The 22,792-nt window shown below is 34.0% G+C and overlaps 2 protein-coding genes across 3 annotated transcripts; both read left to right on the plus strand.

Annotated features, from left to right (window-relative positions):
- Window positions 1-3,035: 3,035 nt before the first annotated feature.
- LOC145612333 (pre-mRNA cleavage factor Im 25 kDa subunit 1-like) lies at window positions 3,036-6,363 on the plus strand. The gene is made up of 7 exons (XM_081667704.1): window positions 3,036-3,389; window positions 3,497-3,542; window positions 4,503-4,596; window positions 4,677-4,750; window positions 4,862-4,948; window positions 5,037-5,147; window positions 5,997-6,363. The coding sequence occupies exons 1-7, from the start codon at window positions 3,208-3,210 to the stop codon at window positions 6,066-6,068; spliced, it is 666 nt and encodes a 221-aa protein (XP_081523830.1). The 5' UTR covers window positions 3,036-3,207; the 3' UTR covers window positions 6,069-6,363.
- Window positions 6,364-11,314: 4,951 nt separating this feature from the next.
- LOC145610301 (mitogen-activated protein kinase kinase SIPKK-like) lies at window positions 11,315-21,991 on the plus strand. Of its 2 annotated transcripts, none has more exons than XM_081665625.1 (9): window positions 11,315-11,527; window positions 11,651-11,735; window positions 13,114-13,251; window positions 17,579-17,803; window positions 17,920-18,102; window positions 18,217-18,440; window positions 20,105-20,150; window positions 20,266-20,366; window positions 21,482-21,991. In XM_081665625.1, the coding sequence occupies exons 1-8, from the start codon at window positions 11,457-11,459 to the stop codon at window positions 20,353-20,355; spliced, it is 1,062 nt and encodes a 353-aa protein (XP_081521751.1). In that variant the 5' UTR covers window positions 11,315-11,456; the 3' UTR covers window positions 20,356-20,366; window positions 21,482-21,991. The 2 variants fall into 2 exon arrangements, with proteins under 2 accessions (XP_081521751.1, XP_081521750.1); XM_081665624.1 differs by having other exon boundaries at window positions 11,316-11,527; window positions 21,290-21,991.
- The last annotated feature ends 801 nt before the right edge of the window (window positions 21,992-22,792 follow it).

Raw genomic sequence — 22,792 nt, forward strand, 5'->3', positions numbered from 1 at the left:
GTGTTGCTGGGTTTGGGATTGGATGGAGAACCACCATTGTTAGGGTTTTTGAGGTTTTAGCAAAGTGTTAGAAAATTTGGGGGTGATGGTTTTTACTCTTTTTAGCAACTACCCATGAAAGATTAACAGATTAAAATGTTCATAAATTCATACAGTAAGAATTTTTCGGAATTGGGGAAATCGAGAGAGTGAAGTTCAATTGTTGAAGATGAAGAATTGGAGCTGGCTGGTGCGTGGGGACGGAGCAGGGGTTGCGGTTGCGGTGCTCTGCTAGTTGCGGGATGTTGGTGGTTTTCAGATCAGGTGGGTGGGGGTGGCGGCGTCGCAGGGAGGCAGGGCTGGGTGGCGGGGCTGGTCTACCCCCGGCGGAAGGTGGGTGGCTGGTGGTATTAGGGGTTTTTTTCTGATTTTTTTTTAATTATTTTTTAAGTTTTTTTTTTTATTAAATGTTTTTTCTTTTTTTCTTAATAAATTAAATTATTAAATAATTAGATAATGGAACCCACTAACGGAAAAGTTGACAGAATGCTAACGGAGGTACTGATATCTATAGTTTAGTCATTTTTGAGGTACCAATTTAAAATAAAATTTTAGATGGGTACTAAAATTCAATTACCCCCATTTTCGAGGTACTAAAATCCAAATTTTCCTAAATGTTATTATATTATATATCATTAAATTCGTTATAATGTCTAGTTTCATAATATAATTTTGTTACAATTTTTACTAATACACAATAAAGGATCTTTATGGTCAAAGTAGCGTTTCGGCAAATGTATCAGTCAAACTGATGCATATAAAAAAAAACAGAGGGAGTATACAAAATAGAGGATGGAGTGTTATATTTGCAAATCGAGAGGCAACGTTGGATAAGGTTCATCATAAAATATGAACATGTGTGTAGTATAAGACTTGGTTTATAATGTGGTTAATTAATCTACAAACTTTGGTAAGTGATTTTAATGTCTATTCCACTTGGCGTGCATTCAATGAATTAGTGTGTTTTTGAGGGAAAAGTATGCAAAATTAATAAAGAAATGTCAAAATCAGTTATTTGTTGCATTTTAATACAAGTATATCAGCATATGTGATCTTTATAAACACTAAAGAAGTAATTTAAACTATAATAATTAATTAGCAAGATAAAACTACATAGATAATAACACATGTCATTATAATGTTAGTTCAATTTGTTACTCTAGTAACCTAGTTAGACTAGTATTTCGAGTTTGTGATTCAAGTGCAGTGCTACATACCAATTACCAAACTTTTTTTTTTTTTTTTTTTTGACAAACAATTACCAAACTTGAAATTTCAAAGCTCGAGCTCAAGCTCAAGCTCTACAAAAATTTCTCAGCCTCTTATATGTTAAAGTCATGATTTTTATGAATAACTCAAATTACACTCCTTGGTATTGAATTGTGCTTACAAATGTTACAATCTTAGATGGTCATCTTAATACCAACAAAAAATTCTATTGATATCAACAAGCCATTTTGCATTTGTTATTGTTAGGATATAATTTTTTTTTTTTTTTTTTTTTTTTTGGTGAAAATTGTTAGGATATAATTAAGTTAAGTTAGATATATTTTGTGAATATCTTTGTATATATCTTGTTAGGAGTTTTGGCAAGTTAGGTGAATGTTGTAAGCCTATATATGCGTTTAATGTTAAAGTTATTACCAATATAGAAGTATTCGGTATGATAAATATATAATTCAACCATAATTTAATCACCAATTTTTATATGTGGTAGATCGTGTGGCCAACCATCATGGTTACTATGTTAGTGTTATAGGTTACTCGGTCAATGTTACAAGGTTTAATTCGTTAGTGTTTTAAGGGTTACTCGGTCATTGTTATAGGAAATACTTGATTAGTATTACAGGGGATACTTTGTTCTACAACTGGTCATATGGAGTGGTCTGCCGCACACAAAACGCGTTGTAATTTAATACTCCCTCCGTTTTTTTTATATGCATCACTTTAATTATTGCACTATTCACATACTATGGTTGACTTAATTTTTTCACCTCTAAAAAATAAATAAATGTTATCATATAATATATCATTAGATTTGTCATAATGTCTAATTTCATAATATAATTTTGTTCCAATTTTTACTAATGCACAATTAATGATATTAATGGTCAAAGTAATGTCTCGGCAAATGTGTCGGTCAAACTGATGCATATATAAAAAAAAAAAAAAACAGAAGGAGTACCAATATATATTACTCCTTTCGCCCCTTTTTAAAGTGTCTGTTTTATTGATGGGGTGTCCTATTAAATTAAGTGTCTGTATCTATTTTTGTTTCATATATAATCACCTACATACCCTCACTTTATACTAATGGTATGGTACCTTTTAACAAACTAAACTTCCCTATATACCTTTTAAAATTGGTGTTCACGTGTACTTCACACATGCTATTAAATTTCTGTCTACACTAGAAAACAAAATATTGTACTTATACTTTTTACAATTATCCCCAATGTAATTCACGGGAAATGATTTTGGCATACTCTTATGTGAGAGTACAATTTTTTATGCCTTTTCTCACATAAGGGTGTGCCAAAATCAATTTCTGTAATTCATATATACAATACTTTTTATACTTCCTTCATTTGTAATTAAAACTTGTGATAAATGAGACATGAGCCCTTAAAAATGGGAGTATGGGACGGAGGGGGTATAACAATAAAATTTCTCCAAGTTCCACTCAGACCCCGTTCTTTAGAGCTTCTTTGCTCTGCTTTGCTGAAATCTGCTCTGCTCTGATTAAAAATAATACTAATAATAATAATTTACTCTGCTCTATTCGATTTGGCTCTGCTCTGCCCAAAAGCTCAAAAGAACATAGCCTCATACTATCAGTTAATCCCCCATCTTTATTAGCCCAGTCACCTCTGCCAGGTGCCAAGGAAGTGCACAGTGTACTCATCTACACCTTTCAAAATGTCACAATCCATTAAAAAGTTTAAAAATCAATCCACCCTCTAGAAACTCCTCCACTTTCTCCCTCTTCAACACTCAACAACAACTCCACCACCTTCCACCCACAATCAACCCCCTCTTTCTCTCTCTTCTTCCACAACCTTCGCAAGAAATCCGCTATCATCTCTTTCTCCAACACCATCATATATAAAAGGAAACTCCCAGTAAAACTCTCACAGTAAACAACTGAAACTTTCCCAAAATAGAAAGATGAGAGAAGGAGAAGTGGTTGTGCTTGCTAATGGCGCCGATGATAACCCACAAGATGGTGAGAGGTTAGCGGATTATGTGGTTGATGTTTACCCTTTAAACCGCTATTATTTTGGGTCTAAAGATGCTCTTTCTACTAAGGATGAAACAATTGCTGACTCGCTTCTTCGCTTGAAATCCAAGTACTATTTTTCTTTCTCCTCTGTTTGTTTTTGATTGAATTGAATTGGGATTTTTGAATTTTGATTTGATTTTGTGTTGTTTTTTTGTGGGTGTTGTTTTTGTTTAGTTATGAAGCTCGAGGGTTAAGGACCAGCGTTCAAGCTGTTATTTTGGTAAATCCTTCTTTCCTTGGGTTTATCCGTATATGTTACTGTTTGATATGAATTTGTTTACGGTTTTAATATACGCAGTCCTAAGGGCTAATTATAAGCATTTAAAAGAACTCCCAACTCGTGTACAAACAAATAATGGAGCTAAAGTCAATGCATTAGTAATGTGGTTGGCTTTTCGTGCTAATTTGGAAACCACTGCTACCCAAAATATGAGTAGAATAAAGTAGAAATGTATATACAAATAAAAACATATCAAAATGGAATGTGGTTACATTTTTCCTTGACACAAAGGGAGTATAAAGGATTTGGTACGAAAAATATTTCCTAAACCTAGGAAAAGAATGTTCTATGTATATTTTTTATGATAGTTGGGCTTTAGTGAGACCGTGTCACTCTAGTGTAGATTTTTTCTAATGTGATTTGCTTTAGTAGTTTGTGCTTAGTATCAATCACTATAGATTTACCCTTACGCGCAAGGTACCTTTAGGTGAGGATAATTAGTAAACCTTTCGGCTTATTAGTGGTTAATCTCTGTTAGAAGCTTAGAACACAAAATGTTGTGCAATGTTACAATGTGAGAAAACGTATTATTTCAGGTTGAGCTGTTTAAACATCCACATCTAATATTGATAAATGGGTCCAAAATCTAAAGTCTAAACACATTGATATTGTACAACAGTACAATGGTTGCTGTTTAGTGCAAACCACTATAAGGGTTTGATATAAAATGTAGTTTTTTTTAGTCTTGTGCGAGGGCATGTCACATTAGTATTAAATTTTTTAATATACTACTAGTTTGTTATAGTGGTTTGTGCTAAGTGTCACCTAAAGCGTGCAAGGTGCCAAAGACATCATAAGATGAGGATGGCTAGTTATTAGTTAATCTTTTGGCTTATTGAATTAGTTGTTTGATTTTGTTAAAACACAATGTTACAATGATGAGGGAACTTATCATTTCAGGTTGAGTTGTTTAAACATCCACATCTCTTATTGCTACAAGTGAAAAATCGAACTTTTGACCTTCCTGGAGGCCGCTTAAGGCAGGGTGAATCAGGTAATTCACATCATAAGTTCATAACTGTTTCGAGGTGTAGAAGTAGGGGAGTACATTTGCTTACTTTGCTTGTGATTTAGATCTTGAAGGGTTGCGTCGCAAACTTTCGAGGAAGCTATCTGTTGATGAAGGCAGTGACGAGGTAGAATGGGAGGTAATAAAATCACTGGTTACTCTTAATAACTGATTTATTACTGCTTTACTTTAATTTTAATTTTAATCGTAGAATTATTGTAACTTTAATTAGCTATCTTTCTAAATCTAGGTGGGAGATTGCCTTGGAATGTGGTGGAGGCCAGATTTTGAGACCTTGCTCTACCCATATTTGCCCCCTAATATTAAGCAGCCCAAGGTTGGCTCATATCATTTATCGTACTAGATTATCATATCAATGTATTTAGTGTACTGTACTTGATTTAAAATGACTGTCATGTTTGTAGGAGTGTGCCAAGCTATTTTTGGTGAAGTTGCCAGTAAGTAGAAAATTCATCGTGCCAAAGAACCTAAAGTTGCTTGCTGTTCCGTTATGTCAGGTTCATGACAACCACAAGGTATCAATCTTGTTTTGAACTGTTGTATGATTCAGCTATTTGTGTGGATTTGGAATTGCGTGGCAGTGTGGTACTGTTGTTTCCCTTGAAACCTTATCTTTGATGTGTGTTATAATAGCCTTCTGCCTGGAATACTTAAGTCGCCATTCATGTTTTGATGTCTGTTTGGTTAATTGGTGTCGGATCACAAGTTTGTTTGTTTGTTTGTTGCATATAAAGAGAAAGCTTAAACACAATCTACATCTAAGTTGCTTGTGAGGTACCATAGAACTTAGTTAAATGCTTATCTCATTCCACTAGTATGCAATTGGCATCATTGTTGCATAGTTATTTTTTACATCTCAAAAATTATACGGTACATAGACGTTCTTTTAATGCATTGAATCCGGACCCTCAGCTCAGAGACCTGCTAAAATGTGGTGCGAATATACTTGTCCAATTGGTTAGTCAAGTCAATTGGGGATCTTGTAAATCCAGTTTCAGTATGGTCGGGGGTTTACTTTGGGATTGAACTGTTTTTATTATATATTGTCTTACACTTAAGTTTTTTCGAGTAAATTAAAACCTGTTCCAATCCCAATGTCTTCGTGTTTGAGCCGAAAAATCTAAAATATATAGTGCCAAACTACAATAATGCCATCTTTCTTCACTAAATGTTACTGTAAATTGTTTTGTGTAGGAAGTCACACCTTTGTAACTCTCCAGTCTTTGATCTTTCTAGTTACTTATTTCGTCCACAATTTACTTTCTTAGATGGAGTTTTCAATAGGCTTTCCATCTTATATGATGTTGTGTTGCTGGAAATGCTTTTTATAGAAGATTAATAAGTTTATTATCTTATGCTTGTAGACATATGGACCCATAATAGCAGGGATCCCGCAGCTATTATCAAAGTATTCGTTCAACATGATCGAGGCTTAGTGTTTATTGAAGCAATGTAATACAATATATTGTGTTGGAGATAGATTCTATGTAGCAGAAAGGATTTTAGTTCTGGGCAGAGCATTGAATAGTCTACTGGCGCTTTCTTTGTACAGTGAACTTTTACTAGTATCATAGATTAGTGGTTGTATTTGTATTGGTATATAAGATAGATTTATTTGATTTTGAAATTAGGTGTGTTTTGCTGTTACATTTGTATTAAAGGATCATTGTGAGGAAAAGTAGTATATCAAGTTTGTATATCAAGTTTGAAATTAGGTGTGTTTTGCTAGTACTTTGTATATCAAGTTATCGACTTAGTTACGATAAAGTCGATAATGGAACTTATGGAACTATATTGTGTTTGACTGTTTCCTATGTCTCCAAAATGTGTTAACTAAATACTTGTTCTGATTTTGTTATTTGTGAATTGTCAACTATGTTATCAAGCAATAGAATTTCTTTTTCCCTTCCTCAATTCCTCAGTGCAATACAATTTCTATATCCCTTCCTCGTTGTGACATTGATATAGTTTCTATCATTAGAGATTTTAGAACATACCTCCTCCATGAGATCATTACATTACATAAGAGTTGAAAGTTAAAATATTAGTATTTTTTTTTTAAAAAAAAAATTATCTTTCCTAAGATAGACCAAGCTACATTATGAGTTATGAGGATAATCGACTACATTGATAAATTTCAGTTAGGTTTTGATATCCCTATCCCTATCTTCTTCTTATAAAAAGTAGAAACTTTCTCTTATGAATAGTGTGTGGACGTTTATAACCTTTAAAAAGTCATTTTACTTATTTGCCCTCACGTCAAAAGCATATGAGTTTAATTTTATTTTTTTAAACCTCTTTCTCTCTTCTTGGTTTAGTTATTTTCTGGCACAACTTTTTATCTTTCTCACTAAATGCACACCTCTTCAATTCTTCATCCTCATCTCCACCGTCACCACGGGTCACTTCTTATTCTCTATTTTAAAAATTCACTAACCTCTTTCTACAATGGTGTGCATCTGGTTTTCTTTAATCAAAGGTTTCAATTGATTGATTTTACCAATTGCGCCTTTGTTAGGTTTTTAAACGACATGTTCTGAAATCTGATTTAGTTTAGCAATACAATTTGGTGGCTTTAACGTTTCTTCCATTGGTGAATTCTTACATTTTTTTTTTTTTTTTTTGGTATAATATGATGTTTTTTTTTGTCAGTTGATTATCTTGATAATGTTATGATTTTTGCTAATTTTTTCATTATTATTGTCTGTTGTTCTTAATCTGTAAAAAGTTTAATTTTAAATAGTTATTTTGTGTTTAATTATTTTGTTAATTAATCATATCATTTCGTTTTATGCTATAGTATTTATTTAATTTGTTAGATTATGTATAGCCAAAGCTTATTTTTTAGAAAAACAGACAAATTTTAATTAGTTAAATTATGTGCAGCCAAAGCTTATTATTGGTTTTCAATGCAATTCAATATTTTCATACAATTCAATTTACAGTGGATGGGAAATCTGGTTGGAAAGGAATGAACGATTTTCCTAGAGGTACTTTTTTTTTGCACCATTTTGAATTCTTTTTTATATCCAAAGACCTCACTTTCTCTATAGGTGATACACTGATACCATGGAAAGAGGAAAGCTGAGAGTTCAAAAGCATGTTACTTGCCTTCAAATATAAAGAATTAAAAGTAGAGGCTCTACCTATTGTCTTTGATCCGGGAATTCCACTAGGCTTCTAAATTGCTAGCTTAGGGAAGAATGTAGAATGTCCTTGTTTTATACAATTTGACCGAGCCTGGTCATCTGGAACAAGACAAACAAGAACATAGGACTTGCTTGGGTGCTGACAAAAAATTGGGTTGATTGGGTTCCAACAGATTCAATGGCTCACTAGAGTTCCTCTAATTAGTAATCACCATAGCTCATCCTCTCCTAAGATTTGAACCATGTTAAAGTGACGGGATGGAACTTGAAACACTTTATACATTACTAGGTAAAACCCCGTGCAATGCACAGTTGCAAAATATTTTTAAAAATATTATTATAATAAAATTCTATAAATATAATACCTCGAGTATCAAGAAATATGGAGTATGATTAAAAAAAAAGACATGCAAGATTAAATACTTAAATTACATGTAATGGTATAATTGACAGTGTAATATTTTTAGGAAAAGATCTATATTTTAAATAAAATAAATGATACTACCTCTGTTTTTATTAGTTGACACATTTTGACTTTAACATTTCACACACTTCCCTTTGACTATGTTCCGTGCTTTATACGTATTGAAAATATAATCATGTGGGATCTTGTTAGATTTGTCTCAATATATATTTTAAAAATATCAACTTTTCATAAATTTTGCTTATTGATGATTAAAGATATAGGGTTAAATTTATGCATTGGCAAATGTGATTAAAGAAATGTGCTAACTAAAAAGAAAGGAGGAAGTATAATTTAAATACAATTATTTTTCTTTAAGTAAAATTTTTAATTAAACACTGAAAGTGTCATCTTTGTTTCGCTTTTAGTAGTATGTAATAAATAGATAGATACTTAAAATTTAATTTACATTACTTCTTAGTAAGGGTTTAAAAGCCTACCTAACACGCTTCCAATTGTAGGACAAACTTTTACAATTTAAAGATAACGACTAAATATGCCGCGCGCAACGCGCGCGTACACTCCCCTAGTTACTCTAAAATTTTAAAATACGTGTAAATTTACCAAGTTATCCTTGATGAAAATACGAGCATAAATCATCTTTTGTCTGAATTGTCTCCCTTAACCACTGGCGGATCTAGGGGGGTACATAGAGTTACAGTTGTACCCCCATTCTGCCAAAAAAAAAAAAAAAAAAAAAGGCTGGTAAGAAAAGAGACCGCCTTTATCAAAGAGGTGGTCTCTTAGGTTCTGTTATGTAGGTAGTTATTCACTTATTCAGCCCGCCTTTTTGTGTAACATCAAAGAGACCGCCTACTTAAAAAACAGGTCTCTTAGCCTCTTTGGTGATAATTTTAATTTTTTTTTTAATTTTTTTTTTTCTTTTGATAAGAAAAATACAAAAGTTAGGTAAGTCTTCTCTCAAGACTATACCCTAACTTATCTAAAGAAATAAAATAAGAAAAATTAGCATCTACATTAGGGTCAATGTTTACATAGCCTGAAATTTGATGACCTATAGTTGCAACATAATAATCTGCTGCACAATTAGCTTCTCGATACACATGGCAAGAAGAAACAACCTCAAAGTGAGCCAACAACTTCTTAATGTCATTCATTAGCAATTGAATTTTCCAAGGACAGCGTGCTTTATCCTGCAAAATATTTATAATTAAAAGGTTATCACCTTCAATAAAAAGTTTTCGTATATTATGTTCAATAGCTAAGAGAAGACTGTTACGCAGACCTGTAGCTTCTGCAATAATAGGAGTCGAGGTACCAAGATTATAAGCACGACTAACAACATTATTTCCTGTATAATCTCTAATAACAACTCCGGCTGACCCAAAGTTATTACAAACAGAACCATCAAAATTAATTTTGAAAACACCAGGGGCAGGAGGGGACCAAGCTACTTGGATGGTTTTATGGTAAAGAGGAGAATGGGTCTTGGGAACAATGTCATTAAAAGAATCAAGATGAGAACGAATATTTCATTCTGTAAATATTTTGAAAGCTCTAGAATAAATACTCATAATAGTAGAGGGGATATGACTAAAAATAAGAGCATTACGACCTTTCCATATACTCCATAAAGAAACAATAATCTTTTTTACAGGAAGGTTAACATTATGACGAATGTCCCGAAAAAGAGTAAGGAGATTCGGGGTATTAACTTGAGTTCCCATCCAATGACTAACGATATCTGCATCCCAATACTGTCTAATAAATGGACAATTTAGAAACAGATGATCCTGTGTTTCAGCATGTGAATTACAAAAGGGGCAAATATGAGGGACATTAATATTACGGTAAATCAAATTATTTCTAGTTGGAAGACCATTAAGTAGCAGTTGCCAAATAAATATCTTTAGTTTTGGAGCAATATCAAGTTTCCAAATCCAAGAAAATTCCCATTTTGCAGGAGAATTAAAGTTATGAGCTAACCAGGTTGCTGACTTTACCGTAAACTCTCCATTACCAGAAAAACCCCAACAGGGTTCATCAAAAGTATCATTAACTGGCAAAGGAATACCTTTAATGGTCTGAACTATGTGAGGAGGTACCACTAAAGATAGAGCTGCAATATCCCAAGAATGATCTTCAGTAATAAATTGATCAACTGTAAGGTCTAGATTTTGAATATCAGAAATATTTAAATCTAATAAAGTAATTAAATTCGTAGAAGAACACCAATTATCTAGCCAAAAAAGAATATTAGAGCCCGAACCAACTTTCCATCTCAGCCCCTTAAGAAGAAGAGGGCGAACTTGTAAAATTTTTCTCCAAATCCAGGAGTCCTTAGCGTGGGGTTTACATTCAAAAAAAGAGCTATGTTTTAAATATATTATATTGGTGATAATTTTAATTTCTCCAGCGGGAGATTAGTATTTTTCAATAAAAGAGACCTGTTGTTCCAGATAACAGGTCTCTTAGATAATATCTTTTTTTTTCTTTCCCAAGCATATTTAGTTACTCAATAATAAGACTTATCGTCGAAGGATGGGATGTATTGTACACGCCATTAGTAATACAAAGTAATATGATTTATTAATTCAAAATTTAGTTAGGAAAAAATTATTGCAATTTATATTATTTTGTAAATTTTTTTTTTATTGAAATTCATTTCGTACCCCCATTTCACAAATCCTGGATCCGCCACTGCCCTTAACCAAATTTTAATCCACTAGAATAGAAGACTAACCAGTTTAAAACAACCCGAATTAATAAGTACACTAATTTTACACTCTTAAATCCAAAATGAACCTACCTTAACCTAGCTGATATCCGAATTAAGGTCCGTTTTGTTCACCTTATTTTCACTTATATCAGGTATAATAAGTTCAATTCTGAAAAAATAAGTTTTAATAAGGGTGGTTCAAATTCAAATTACAACTAAAATAAGTTTTAATAAGGTACAATAAATTCACATAAAATCAAATAAGAAAAATTCAGGTGAATAAAACACACCCGTCAGTCGACTCGAAAAAATGATCAACTCCGTACCTACTTTGTATATACTGGTATATATCCGCGTGTCAATTATGATGAATCTCTGACATGTCAAAACCCACCGCATTTTCTTTCAAATTTCTCCTTTCTCACTAAATCAAATCAACAACGACGACTTCGCTACGACTTTTCTCTTCTTTCTCTCTCCTAATTCTCTCTCTCTCGACCTTCTCTTCAGCTAAGCTTCAGCACAACCAACTATGCCCAACAGAGGCGGCTTCAATCTCAGGCTCGATGTTCCTCCTGATGAAGTTTCTCTTGCCAAATTTCTGTAATTCTTTCCTTTTATTACTCAATTTTCATAATGTATTTCATTTCATTTCATTTTGATTTTGAGTTGTTCTTCATTTTTTTTGGTTTGATTTTCCTGATTTTTGTTTGATTTTTTTGGTAGAACTCAAAGTGGTACATTTCGTCACGGCGATCTTCTGGTTAATTTGGATGGAATTCGAATTGTTCCTCAAACTGATTCTGATGCTGTGAGTTAGTTTTTTACTTCTTATTAATTATTCAAGGTTAATTTAATTTTCTGATCTTAATTATATAAATTTTGAATAATTGTTGATTTTTTTTTTTTTTTTTTTTTTTTTTTTTTTTTTTTTTTTTTATTGTTGATTGAAATTTTAGTTGAATGTTGTGAAATGAAATGGCGGAAGTAATTGTTGTGAAAGGATTTCAATTTGTAAATTCTTACTAGAGATGTTGCTTAGAAACCTAGAAAGCGATTTATCGAAATGATCGAGATTTTCTAATTTCATCTTAAATTTCTGATACTCTTATTAATAGAAAGGTTTAAGTTAAATTGCATGTGTATGTTAAGAGTTGTGTACAGAATCCTGGTAAAGGACTTGCATAATCTTGTTGCATGAGTTTTGTTTAGAGGTATAATTGTTAGCTCATGAATAAAATAATTATCGAACTACATTGTTAGATTTGGATTATAAGGAACCAAATTGTATAATATACGAAGTGAATTTCACTAAGTTGTCTGATGTTTCCGATTTATTTCGTATAACAGAATGGCAATTTAGTAAATGTCTAATCAATAAGAGGGAGTGACCAATTGGCCTTTCAGTATATACTGGAGCTACTTAAATTCACTCTTCCCCTACGGAATCCATATGACTTGGATGGTGATTGGGTACGGTTTGGTCTATTAACTTGTTTGTGCTGCATATGATGATGTTATCAAGAGATTTCAGTGGCTTATCCTAATTTATGCCTTGGTGATACTTCTTCTTTCCTTTGATGGATTTTGCCATTTATAGACAAAAATATTCATGCATCTTATATACCAAAAGAGAGTGTTGTAAACTTTATAGTTGCTGGAAAATAATACTTCATATTGTTATTAATTAATTATTTTTAAAAAATATATCTACATCAAAATGATTCTTTTTTTGTTTTTCTCCTATATAAACTATTTCACATGAAGGCATTTTTGGGAAGCCTAGGCTTTATATATATATATATATATATATATATATATATATATATATATATATATATATATATATATATATATATATATATATATAAATAAAAATAAAAATAAAAAAAAAAAAAAAACTCTTTAATTTGGCATGTGGAAAACTCTTATTGCTCGATTTACGCCCCCCCCCCCCCCCCCCCCCCATCCTCCCCTCCCCTTGCCCCTCCCCAAATTGCAAGAATGGTAGTTAACTAATTATTTACATTGACACTTGGTCTTATAATAAGTTCTAAGGACACTAAAATCCATTCTTTTCAAGTATTCAATTTTTTTTAATGCCTATAATGAATTGCAACTTAGCGTTTTGTCTTGATTTTGTTTGATAAATAAATAATTGCTCACTGTCATCTGATTTGTTTCCTCAGCCTCCTCCCCCCATCAAGCCATTGGACAACCAGATAAGCTTGGCTGATGTAGACACGATTAAGGTCATTGGCAAAGGTAGTGGTGGACTTGTGCAGCTGGTACAGCACAAATGGACTAACCAGTTCTTTGCTTTGAAGGTAAGGGTTTAGTGAAATTACTAGACTAGAAGGTTGTAGGGTTATCAATGCATTCTGATGCAGTGACAGATCCAGTTTGGGTTCAGCTGAACCATACTGGATTTGGGAGAAAATTCGTTATTTGGAGGAAACAAAAATAGTTAAGTATAAACGAAAGTACTGTGTAACACTATGAATGTCCGTAACTCAATAGTCAAGTACTTTAATTGATATACAATCTCTAGCTGGGCGCTGGATCAAACCCCTTGCCAAACCATTTTTTTTTCCACTTCACAGTTTATGTACTAGCGCCTAGCCTGTTAATTTCTATGTTTTTTCTGCTTCAATTTAATTTTATTTCATTGTTTTAACTTTTCATTGAAATAAAAGCACATATTGGAGCAATTTTTTACTCACAATCATGATTTTAATTTAAATTGACACGTTTTGACTTTTTGTACTATTCACATCACTTAGTATGATTTCATTTTGTGATATAGTGTTACGAAGAAACATATTCTGCGGGCCGGGGTTTTATTTTAATTCGTCTCAACGCCTATTTTTCAAATATCAAATTCTTATAAAATTCTAAAGTTGCATATAACAATAAACGGAGGTAGTATTTAAATTTAAAAGTATATCTGAAAGGGATTAACGAATGTGCTAGCTAAGTTTGCGATTAACGACAATTAACAACAACGAAGACGGAAAACAAGCAATAAACGAGACAAGGAGAATTTACCCTGGGAAACCCGAGAACCAGGAGAAAAACCCACCAATCCACTATGGAGTAACAATTTGATGAAGAACAATGTAGATTACAAGCTTTAATTACCATTAAAGCTCCCACCCCAACTCACCCTCTCAAACACTCAAACCCTAAGTGTTTGGGTTTACATGAGGCTCTCTCTCTCTACATCTTTCCCCTCATCTTATTACTCACTTACAATGACAAATCATGAGTATATATAGTGCTAAATATAATTCAAGGGCTAAGATTAAAAGTAACTAGCAAAGGAGAAATCAAAACCGTAAAAACCGAGGCTCAAACGCGAAAACAGAGCCCCGAGAAACCCAATGGAGCGGGCGCTCCAATGGACAGGAGCGGCCGCACCATTAAACTGGAAGAAAAGGCAAAACGAGCCTCTATGGAGCGGGCGCTCCCATAGAGAGGAGCGGGTGCTCCCACAAGAGGAGCGGCCGCTCCGCTTTCCCCTGCAAAACAGCTTCTCGTAAAACAGCCATATCTTCCTCGTTTCTTGGCCAAATTTAGCTTATGACCAGTCGTTGGAAAGCTCTTGAGACGAGCTATCACCTCCAACTTGAATCATCTCAATATCACTTCTAGATATTGAGATATGGTCAATTGAAGTTAACCCTTTGTCATCCACCATTGCTTAACACCAAGCAATAGCCCATAGCTTAAACTCCTAAGCTATGCACCCCCCTTTGCCTTCTTGAACCGTTCTCCACACTCTCAAACCCAACAATATCTTGGCAAACATGACTATATAAAATGTGTCAACTAATACGAAGTATGAAATAGAGGAAGTATTTTATTGTATTTCTTGATTACATCAATTCACTAAATTATTTTTTGTTCGATAACTCTAAGAGTTCGATAAGGAAAACATTCCTGGATCCGCCGCGATTTTGATGTGCCACTAGTAACTGTAAATTACTTCATGACTTCTACAGTATTGCCGTGAAACTTTACATTTCAATATTTAATACTCCCTCCGTTTTCTATTCATGTACCCCGTTGTTTTTACCTCACACTTTTCAATGTGTTTTTTTTAATCGTCAATATTCTCCAATTCTGTATTATAAAGAATTTGTCTGCATACATCGTGGATTACTGATTTGTAATGCTGTCCTATCATGGACTCCATTCCCTGTCCGGAAAACTCCAGCTGATCATAGCTTGATACATAAGCTTGGATTTTATTCCTAATTTTTTATGTTTGCTGTAAAAAATGTGCCTTTAATAATCTATCTGACAATATTCACATAGTGCACATTTAGTGTGATTTAAATTTTCATGCAATGACACCTTTACCTTACCATTAGGAAAGCATTGACTTCACTTCCAAACTTTCCTAGAATTGTTTTTGACTGGAGTGTTTATTGATTGTAAAAATTTTTAATTACATGTTTCAAGTATTTTTCTCCTCAAGGTGAAGATGTTGTGTCTATGCTACAACCCTAACATCAATGGCGTATATTATGTTAAATATTTTTTTTTTTCCTGCTGTTTGAACTTTATTTTATTATTTCTATTTCATGGATGTGAAGTCATGTTTTTACAAAATTATGTCCTCATCTGTCTGCTTCTTTTTCATCTTTTCATGGGGTAACTTAAGCACATTCCTAGTTACATAGGCTATATTAGGCTCTTCATTACACCTCAAATTGTCTAGTCTATGTGACTATTTACCACTCAGACTCTTCATAAGTGGCATGCATGATCTGATCAACTATTTTTTTAAGTACACTTTTACCACCTTAAATAATTTTGTATGTAATTTACTACCTTACAAAATTTGGTTACCACTTGACAGATTACGTCCAAGAATCTGTTAGTGGGGCCCTTCCCCTCCTATTTCTCCTTCCTTTTCCATGGTCTTCCATTACTCCCTCCATCACTTCTCTCAACCTTCCTCTCCACTTCCATCTCCATTTACTCACTCTGTTCTATTTGTTATTAATATTAAATTAAATTTTAACAGTCCTATTGTTGGGCTTTTTCACTCACCGAGTCACTGACACTATTGTTGTTGATTCTGTTGGTCACTTGGTTGGTTGTAGTGTAGTGGGATTGGGTATCAATCTTTTAACTACAATGTTTGATTGAGGGGTATTTTTCAATTCAATCCTTATTTACATTCTTCTTTCAATCAATATTTAATCAGCCGTGAGTAATAAATTTACCTAGTGGTGTTTCTGCCATAATTTCAAGTGAATTACTTCAAAACCAGGCCCCCTAGAAAGAGGTAATTTAGAGAGTAACGACATGGCCCATGGCTTACCCAGGCATAGGGGGTTTTTTTATAGGTAATAAAGTCGAAGAAATCCTCAAATCAAAGTAACATTCTACTTTTACCCCCTGCTCATCCTCCTTGAGACACACTCACTACCCTTTTTTTCTCTATAAATTATCTCCATCAACCTCCTCAACTTAATGTTTATGTTTTTGTGTACTGAAGGCATCGTTACATTGAACATTCAAGAATACAAAACTATTTATTTAGGCCCTGTTTGGTAATTAGCTCTTAGCTAATGATATAGTTGGTTGTATAACTGATTTGACCAGTTGGCTGGTTGTGTAAGTATGTTTGGTAGCTGTTATTTTTAAGCTGTTTCAGTGTACGTGATAACCAAAAAGTTAAATGCTTAATAAACCAAAAAGCTCCTATTATGAGCATTTTCAAAAAGTGTTTTTTAAGCCCAAAAATCCCATTCAATAAGCAGTTTACCAACTCCCAATGTAGCTTTTATCAGAAAGGCCAAACCTCTAACAGGCCTCAATAAGCTAAAAGCTCTCCAAAAAGCTTTTTCCCAAGCAAGCCCCAATCCGGAATGCTTGGATCAATCCCGTCTTTAATTAGTTCAATTCTGTAACTAATTTAGTGATCTGGCTGAATTTTCAGAATAAATTGTTACAAACGCTTTAATTGGGTAGATCTCTATGTCCTGGCTCAGGACATTAACACTTTGTTTGGATAGAAAGAAATGGAAGGAAAAGAAGGGAAGAGAAAGGGAGGGGGATAAATTCTCTTGTTTGGGTAAAGGATTAGTGGAAGGAAGGGGAAGGAGAGGGAGGGATCCATTTTCCCTCTCTCTTTAATAAGCATAATCCCTCCAAAATTGGAGAGATTTGGAGGGAAAATGGAGCTAACCTCCCCCTCCCTTTCTTTTCCCTTCCCTTCTTCCTTTTCCCCTCCCCTTCCTTTCCTTCCCTCTTTGCTATCCAAACAAAGCATAAATGTACTTTCCTGGAATTGTTGATTCCTACCCCTTTGCCTCATAAAAAAAGTTAATTACAAATTATGCACGTTGGACTGGTACTTTGAGAAGCCTAGGATCTCAGTTTTGATTGAATGAGCTCCAAGTAGAATTCTAGCTTCTTCACTTGACCAAGCTGACAACCTCTAAATGCATGTCCATTTTAGATTTGATCTTGAAAAAAAATTGATGGTGCATTTTATAATTTGATCTTATTGGCTTAGATTCTGATTTTAGAAATCTGATATTGGAATCATTACCCCTACGGCCTATGTTGACTATATTAGTATATGTGATGTATCTTGTTTTGGCAGTTTATTAATTTATACAACCTTACTTTCAGGTTATTCAGATGAACATTGAAGAGTCTGCTCGCAAGCAGACCGCACAAGAACTGAAAATCAATCAGTCACTTGAATGTCCCTATGTTGTTGCCTGCTACCAGTGTTTTTACCAGAATGAGGCTTTCTCAATAATTCTGGAGTACATGGATGGTGGATCCCTTCTAGATTTATTGAAAAAAGTTAAAACTATCCCAGAAGAGTATCTTGCAGCTATCTGTAAACAGGTAGATAGTATGCAACAATAAACTAAGCATATTTAGATGATGTCTTCAATTTCCTAATGTGTTCTCTTGTCCTATTTTTAACTTTTGATAACTTCTGATTGATTCTACATTTTTAGGTGGTAAGAGGTATGTATTATCTTCATCATGAGAAGCACATCATTCATAGAGACTTAAAGCCGTCAAATTTGTTGATAAATCATAGAGGAGAAGTCAAGATTACTGATTTTGGTGTTAGTGCAATTGTTGCAAGTACTTCCGCCCAGGCTAATACTAAAATCGGGACGTATCACTATATGGCTGTAAGTTTTACTTTAATATGATTTATTGTGCATAAGATTTTATGAGCCTGTTTTGAGGTTCTGACAGCTGTCTGGTGATCTCTCCAAATTGCCATGTGTATTGATGTTATGCAGCCTGAGAGATTCAGTGAAGAAACCTATAATTCTAAAAGTGACATCTGGAGCTTTGGTTTGGTTGTGCTAGAATGTGCAACAGGAAAATTTCCCTATCCACTACCAGATGAAGATGATGGTTGGATTAATTATTTTTCAATTATGCAGACCATTATTGAGCAACCACCACCTTGTGCCCCCTCTGACCGGTTTTCTCCTGAGTTCTGTTCATTTGTATCCTCGTGGTATCTCTCTCTCTCTCTCTCTCTTGTGTCAAGTATAGATGGCAAATTAATAATTTGTGAAGGATACTTTTTACTTTCCCATCCACAAAATGTTGTGAGCTCTCATTAATATAATTTGACTTACAAAAGTAGAAGTTAAATCTGCCCTTTGTTTTTTTTTTTTTTTTTCCTTCAAAGTTTTGGGGGTACCATCTAAAAGTAGTCCAACGTTTTATACTCAGTATTTCCTGTCAACACACCGAACAAAGTGAAAAACCCAGCGAGGGAGAGAGAGAGAGAGAGACAGAAGGGGGGCACTGAACAAAGTGAAAGACCCAGAGAGAGAGAGAGAGAGGGAGGGAGGGAGGGAGGGAGAGGGAGAGGGAGAGAGAGGTGTTTTTTTTTTTTTTTTTTTTGGGGGGGGGGGGGGGGGGGGGATCACTGCGGCCTATTCTGAAATGTTTTTGTATAATCAAAGGTGTGGTTAAATTAGAAAAATGGGTGAACACTGGAGTATTCATGTCAATTCTCCCTTCTTGACAGTAATGTCATGAGAAATCATAAACAAGACAATTATCATTTCAACCTGTAGGTTTGTTGCATCAGATTTCAACCTGACATTTCTTAAATGTTTTGTGTACCTTCTGAAGATAGTCCAAAGTTTTATACAAAGTTCTATCAACACACTGAACAAAGTGGGGGGGGGGGGGGGGGGTGGCACTGCGGGATATTTTGAAATATTTTTGCACGTGATGTCATGAGAATAAACAAGACAATTGACATTTCAACCTGACAAGGATGCTTGCATCAGATTGCTGACGGTCAGTATAGTAGTGTCAGTAGCATGGATGTTGCAGGCTGTTTTCGTGGTTAAAATTAATCTGCTGAGCCATGTAGTGCTCTTAGTCTTGTTGTGGTTTGAATTGTTAGAAACAACTAACTTCACTATGATCATTAACATTAGAGTATCAAATGTCCACTAAAGTATTGATCACATAGAGGAATTGTTTGTAGCACAGCCTTGCACCTTCAGCCTCCCTCAAACTGTATAGCATACATCAATAGTCAATGGCATGTTGCCTGCTTAGTGTTCATATTGTGGAGCATAGCCTTAGGAGCCCTTTGCTTACCAAGCCACCACAACATCCTTCTCCAAACCACCCATGCACCTACACAGTTAGTGCCTTAGGGGTAACAAAATAATAGATCTTCGTGGTCATTGGACTCATTTTCTTCTTTGCAGAGGGGCAAGTGGTATGAAAGGCCATTCCTGTATAGGCTGTCTTTTGTAGGGCAGTTTAAATATAAGGCTTCCTTCTTTTAATTTGAAAGGGATATAAGGCTTCCTTCTAAACCTAGTAACTTTGGACATACATTATTTACGGACTCAAGCTTGCAATGGCAGTAGTAATAAATCCTGACTTCAGGCTTGCCGATTGGTTAAACTGTTAAATTAATTTATGTGTTTTCCATAGGAAAATTAAACCCAACAGGTATGGCTCTAGCATCCATGGACTATCCCAATATAATGTGTGTGCATCCTAGGAATTTGGAGACAACATTTAAGTTTATATCAATAATTTGGAGTGTATCCTGACGTAGCAATTTTCAAATCGTTTATCGCATTTCTTGCAATCTGCATTAGCTTTAACTTTCCTATGCTGAAATTTTGTTCATTTTCTCAGCTTACAGAAAGATCCAAAAGCTAGGCTTTCAGCTCAACAGCTAATGGTACGTGGCTCAATTTTTTGCTTTCCTCATACATATACTTCGTAAATAATTTGGGTCTGAAGCGATTTGTTCTGCGAACCTTACAAAGTTCTGGCTGGTTTCATGTGTTACTCAGGAACATCCTTTCCTCAGTATGTATGATGACTTGCATATTGATCTGGCATCATACTTCTCGAATGCTGGATCTCCACTCACAACCTTGTAGGATCCTTTCTGGTAAGTCTTTAATTGATTTGAATCTATTAAAATGTTACTCGTTAAAATTTATTCAATGCAGTTGAGTCAAAGCCTCAAAGGTTAAAAACTCCCTAGGAAGTCGGAAGTATGGCCTCAATTAGAAGGAATAGCAAGCTGGTCATGAAAATTTTAAATGTTTAGTTTGGGTGTTGAGATTTCATTTGAAATCCTAAATTGGAAATCAAGTGTCTGGCAGATTAAATAATTTGGAATTGGATTTGATCCAAATCCAAGATGAACTAAAACATTGTTGAGAAATTAAAATTTCAAATTACTCTCATACACTCGTCATTCTCACTCCTCTCTCCTTTGCCCCTTTCTATCTCTTCTCTCCTCCTTCAGTCCATCTCTCTCCTTATGCCGTCACCATTAAATCAATCAGAGCCGCGATTGCCGGCAATTTATCACCATTTAAAGATCTGAAAACTCCATCAATGGTATTTTTCGTCAAATTTAACTCCTTTATCATTCTTCCCTCAACAATTCTCACTTTTCCACCAAAAGTTTTACATACTTTTCACTCTCAAGCTTCGATTATCTCTGCCTCCTTTGCTTCTCTTCAAACACTGGCAGCAGCAGAGGGAGGGATTCATTGGCGACAGTGGCTAGAATTGCAACTCTGACAATGGTGTAACTAATGATATTTTTAAGTTTGGACTTGAAATACTAAAAATGTATTGAAATTTTGGAATTGAGATTGTTAGTGTTTGCCTAACACTTAATTTAAAATTCAATTTCAGATTTTCAATTTCTGGATTTGAACTCAAAGAATGCAAATTAAATTTGAATTACCAAACACTATCTAATTGAATCTAGCAATCATGACAACATTGTTAGCTAAAAATGTATCTATTTCTTTGTGGTTTCGGGCGTGTAACTCCTTTTTGGGGATTGGACTTCAGTTATTAGGTACAAAACCACTGAGATTGAGGCAATGTTCTATCAGAGCAAAAGAAATTAGATGCGGAATTATTGTCCCAAAAACCACACAATGTTTGGTGGATGTTGAAGGGTGCTAATGCCATGAGCCCATGAGACTTTAGAATTAGGAAGATGTATTTTTGTTCATGACAGAAAGCTATTGATTGATGCAGTTGAAGCATTGAAATGATCAGCTGTCCAACTGCAGTATCTGTCAACTTTAGGTTTTTACTCTTGAAGGAATCAATGTTTTGTCAAATTTTCATGCACATGTGTATTGCTAAGCTAAATTATGGGCATTACTCGATGCTTGAACTACACTATTTGATATTTTTAAGCTAAATATGGGCATTACTCTATGCTTGAACAACACTGTATTGATGTATTCTGTTGAGCATTGGTTCCTCGGGTTAGCTTTGTGGTTGCCTGGTTGGTTTTCTGATATCTATCTCTTACAAAGTTTTTTTAATTTTCCTTCATTGGTCACTCTTTTTTTTTTTCTTTTTTTCTCTAAGTTTTAATATGGAATTACTTTAAAGCAAATACAAGAGAGAAACTTGTATTTGCTCATTTTTAGTTCCTTATCTGTATCACACAATCACAGATTCATATCACAGGTCTACAAATTAATTGTATTCACAAGTCATTGAAAATTTTTATGTACTTTTGAAGCGTTGGTTCAATTGAGTAACTTTTTTTTTTTTTTTTGGCATGTGGGTAGGTTGGCAATTGGGGAAATTTTCCATATATGGAAGGTTGTGAACTCAACAACACATCCATTAATAGAAAATGGGACAATTTTAGTGGTAAAGAGGAGTTATTTGGGTGAGAATTTTTGTGAGTGGACTTATAAATTTATTATCCGATGGCCTTCACATCACCCTCCATAAAATACCCATATAGTTTGGTTTGAGAAAATTGACTCTTGGTGTCGGTTGAAAGAGCAATCTACAGTACACTTCTTCTTTGGCTTGAGGAAATTGATGTTAATTCCAACACAATTATTCATAGCTTGCATGTTTGCTTTGTAAATTTTTGGATAATATTGTCCTTTAAATTTTTTTTGATGATTAAAAATGAGGGATAATTTTCTAAATTTCTCTCTATTCATAAGAACAAACCTTGTCATATGAGAGCTAGTTTGATTCATCATAATGAGTACATTATTACTCCCTTTGTATAATTAAAACTAAATCTAATAAAGAAAGCATAATTAAAATGAGAAATAAAATCACCTCTATAAATTAAAGTAACAAACTCGAGGAAAAAATTCATGGAGGAATCCACGAGAAACTAGGCCTGGATAGAAAAGTAAAACGAACGTACAAAAAAAAAGGCATAAACGGCATTAGGGAAAATAGAATAATCCCTTTAAGTATTTATAATATCCTAAATTCTAATCTAAAGATACATGAATTAATTAATAAAAATAACAAAATAGAAAAAGAAGTAGTTTGATGATTGATTGATTAAAGGCGACAACT

Source organism: Chenopodium album, chromosome 24 (genome assembly GCF_948465745.1).
Source record: "Chenopodium album chromosome 24, dcCheAlbu1.1, whole genome shotgun sequence".
In the NCBI taxonomy this organism is placed as follows: Eukaryota; Viridiplantae; Streptophyta; class Magnoliopsida; order Caryophyllales; family Amaranthaceae; genus Chenopodium; species Chenopodium album.

Coding starts and splice junctions, on each gene's coding strand:
- LOC145612333 (XM_081667704.1), top strand. CDS start 3,208: ATGAGAGAAGGAGAAGTGGTTGTGCTTGCTAATGGCGCCGATGATAAC. Junction 3,543..4,502: donor GCGTTCAAGCTGTTATTTTG/GTAAATCCTTCT, acceptor TTATCATTTCAG/GTTGAGTTGTTTAAACATCC. Junction 4,751..4,861: donor GTGACGAGGTAGAATGGGAG/GTAATAAAATCA, acceptor TTCTAAATCTAG/GTGGGAGATTGCCTTGGAAT.
- LOC145610301 (XM_081665625.1), top strand. CDS start 11,457: ATGCCCAACAGAGGCGGCTTCAATCTCAGGCTCGATGTTCCTCCTGAT. Junction 13,252..17,578: donor ACCAGTTCTTTGCTTTGAAG/GTAAGGGTTTAG, acceptor CCTTACTTTCAG/GTTATTCAGATGAACATTGA. Junction 18,103..18,216: donor GGACGTATCACTATATGGCT/GTAAGTTTTACT, acceptor GATGTTATGCAG/CCTGAGAGATTCAGTGAAGA.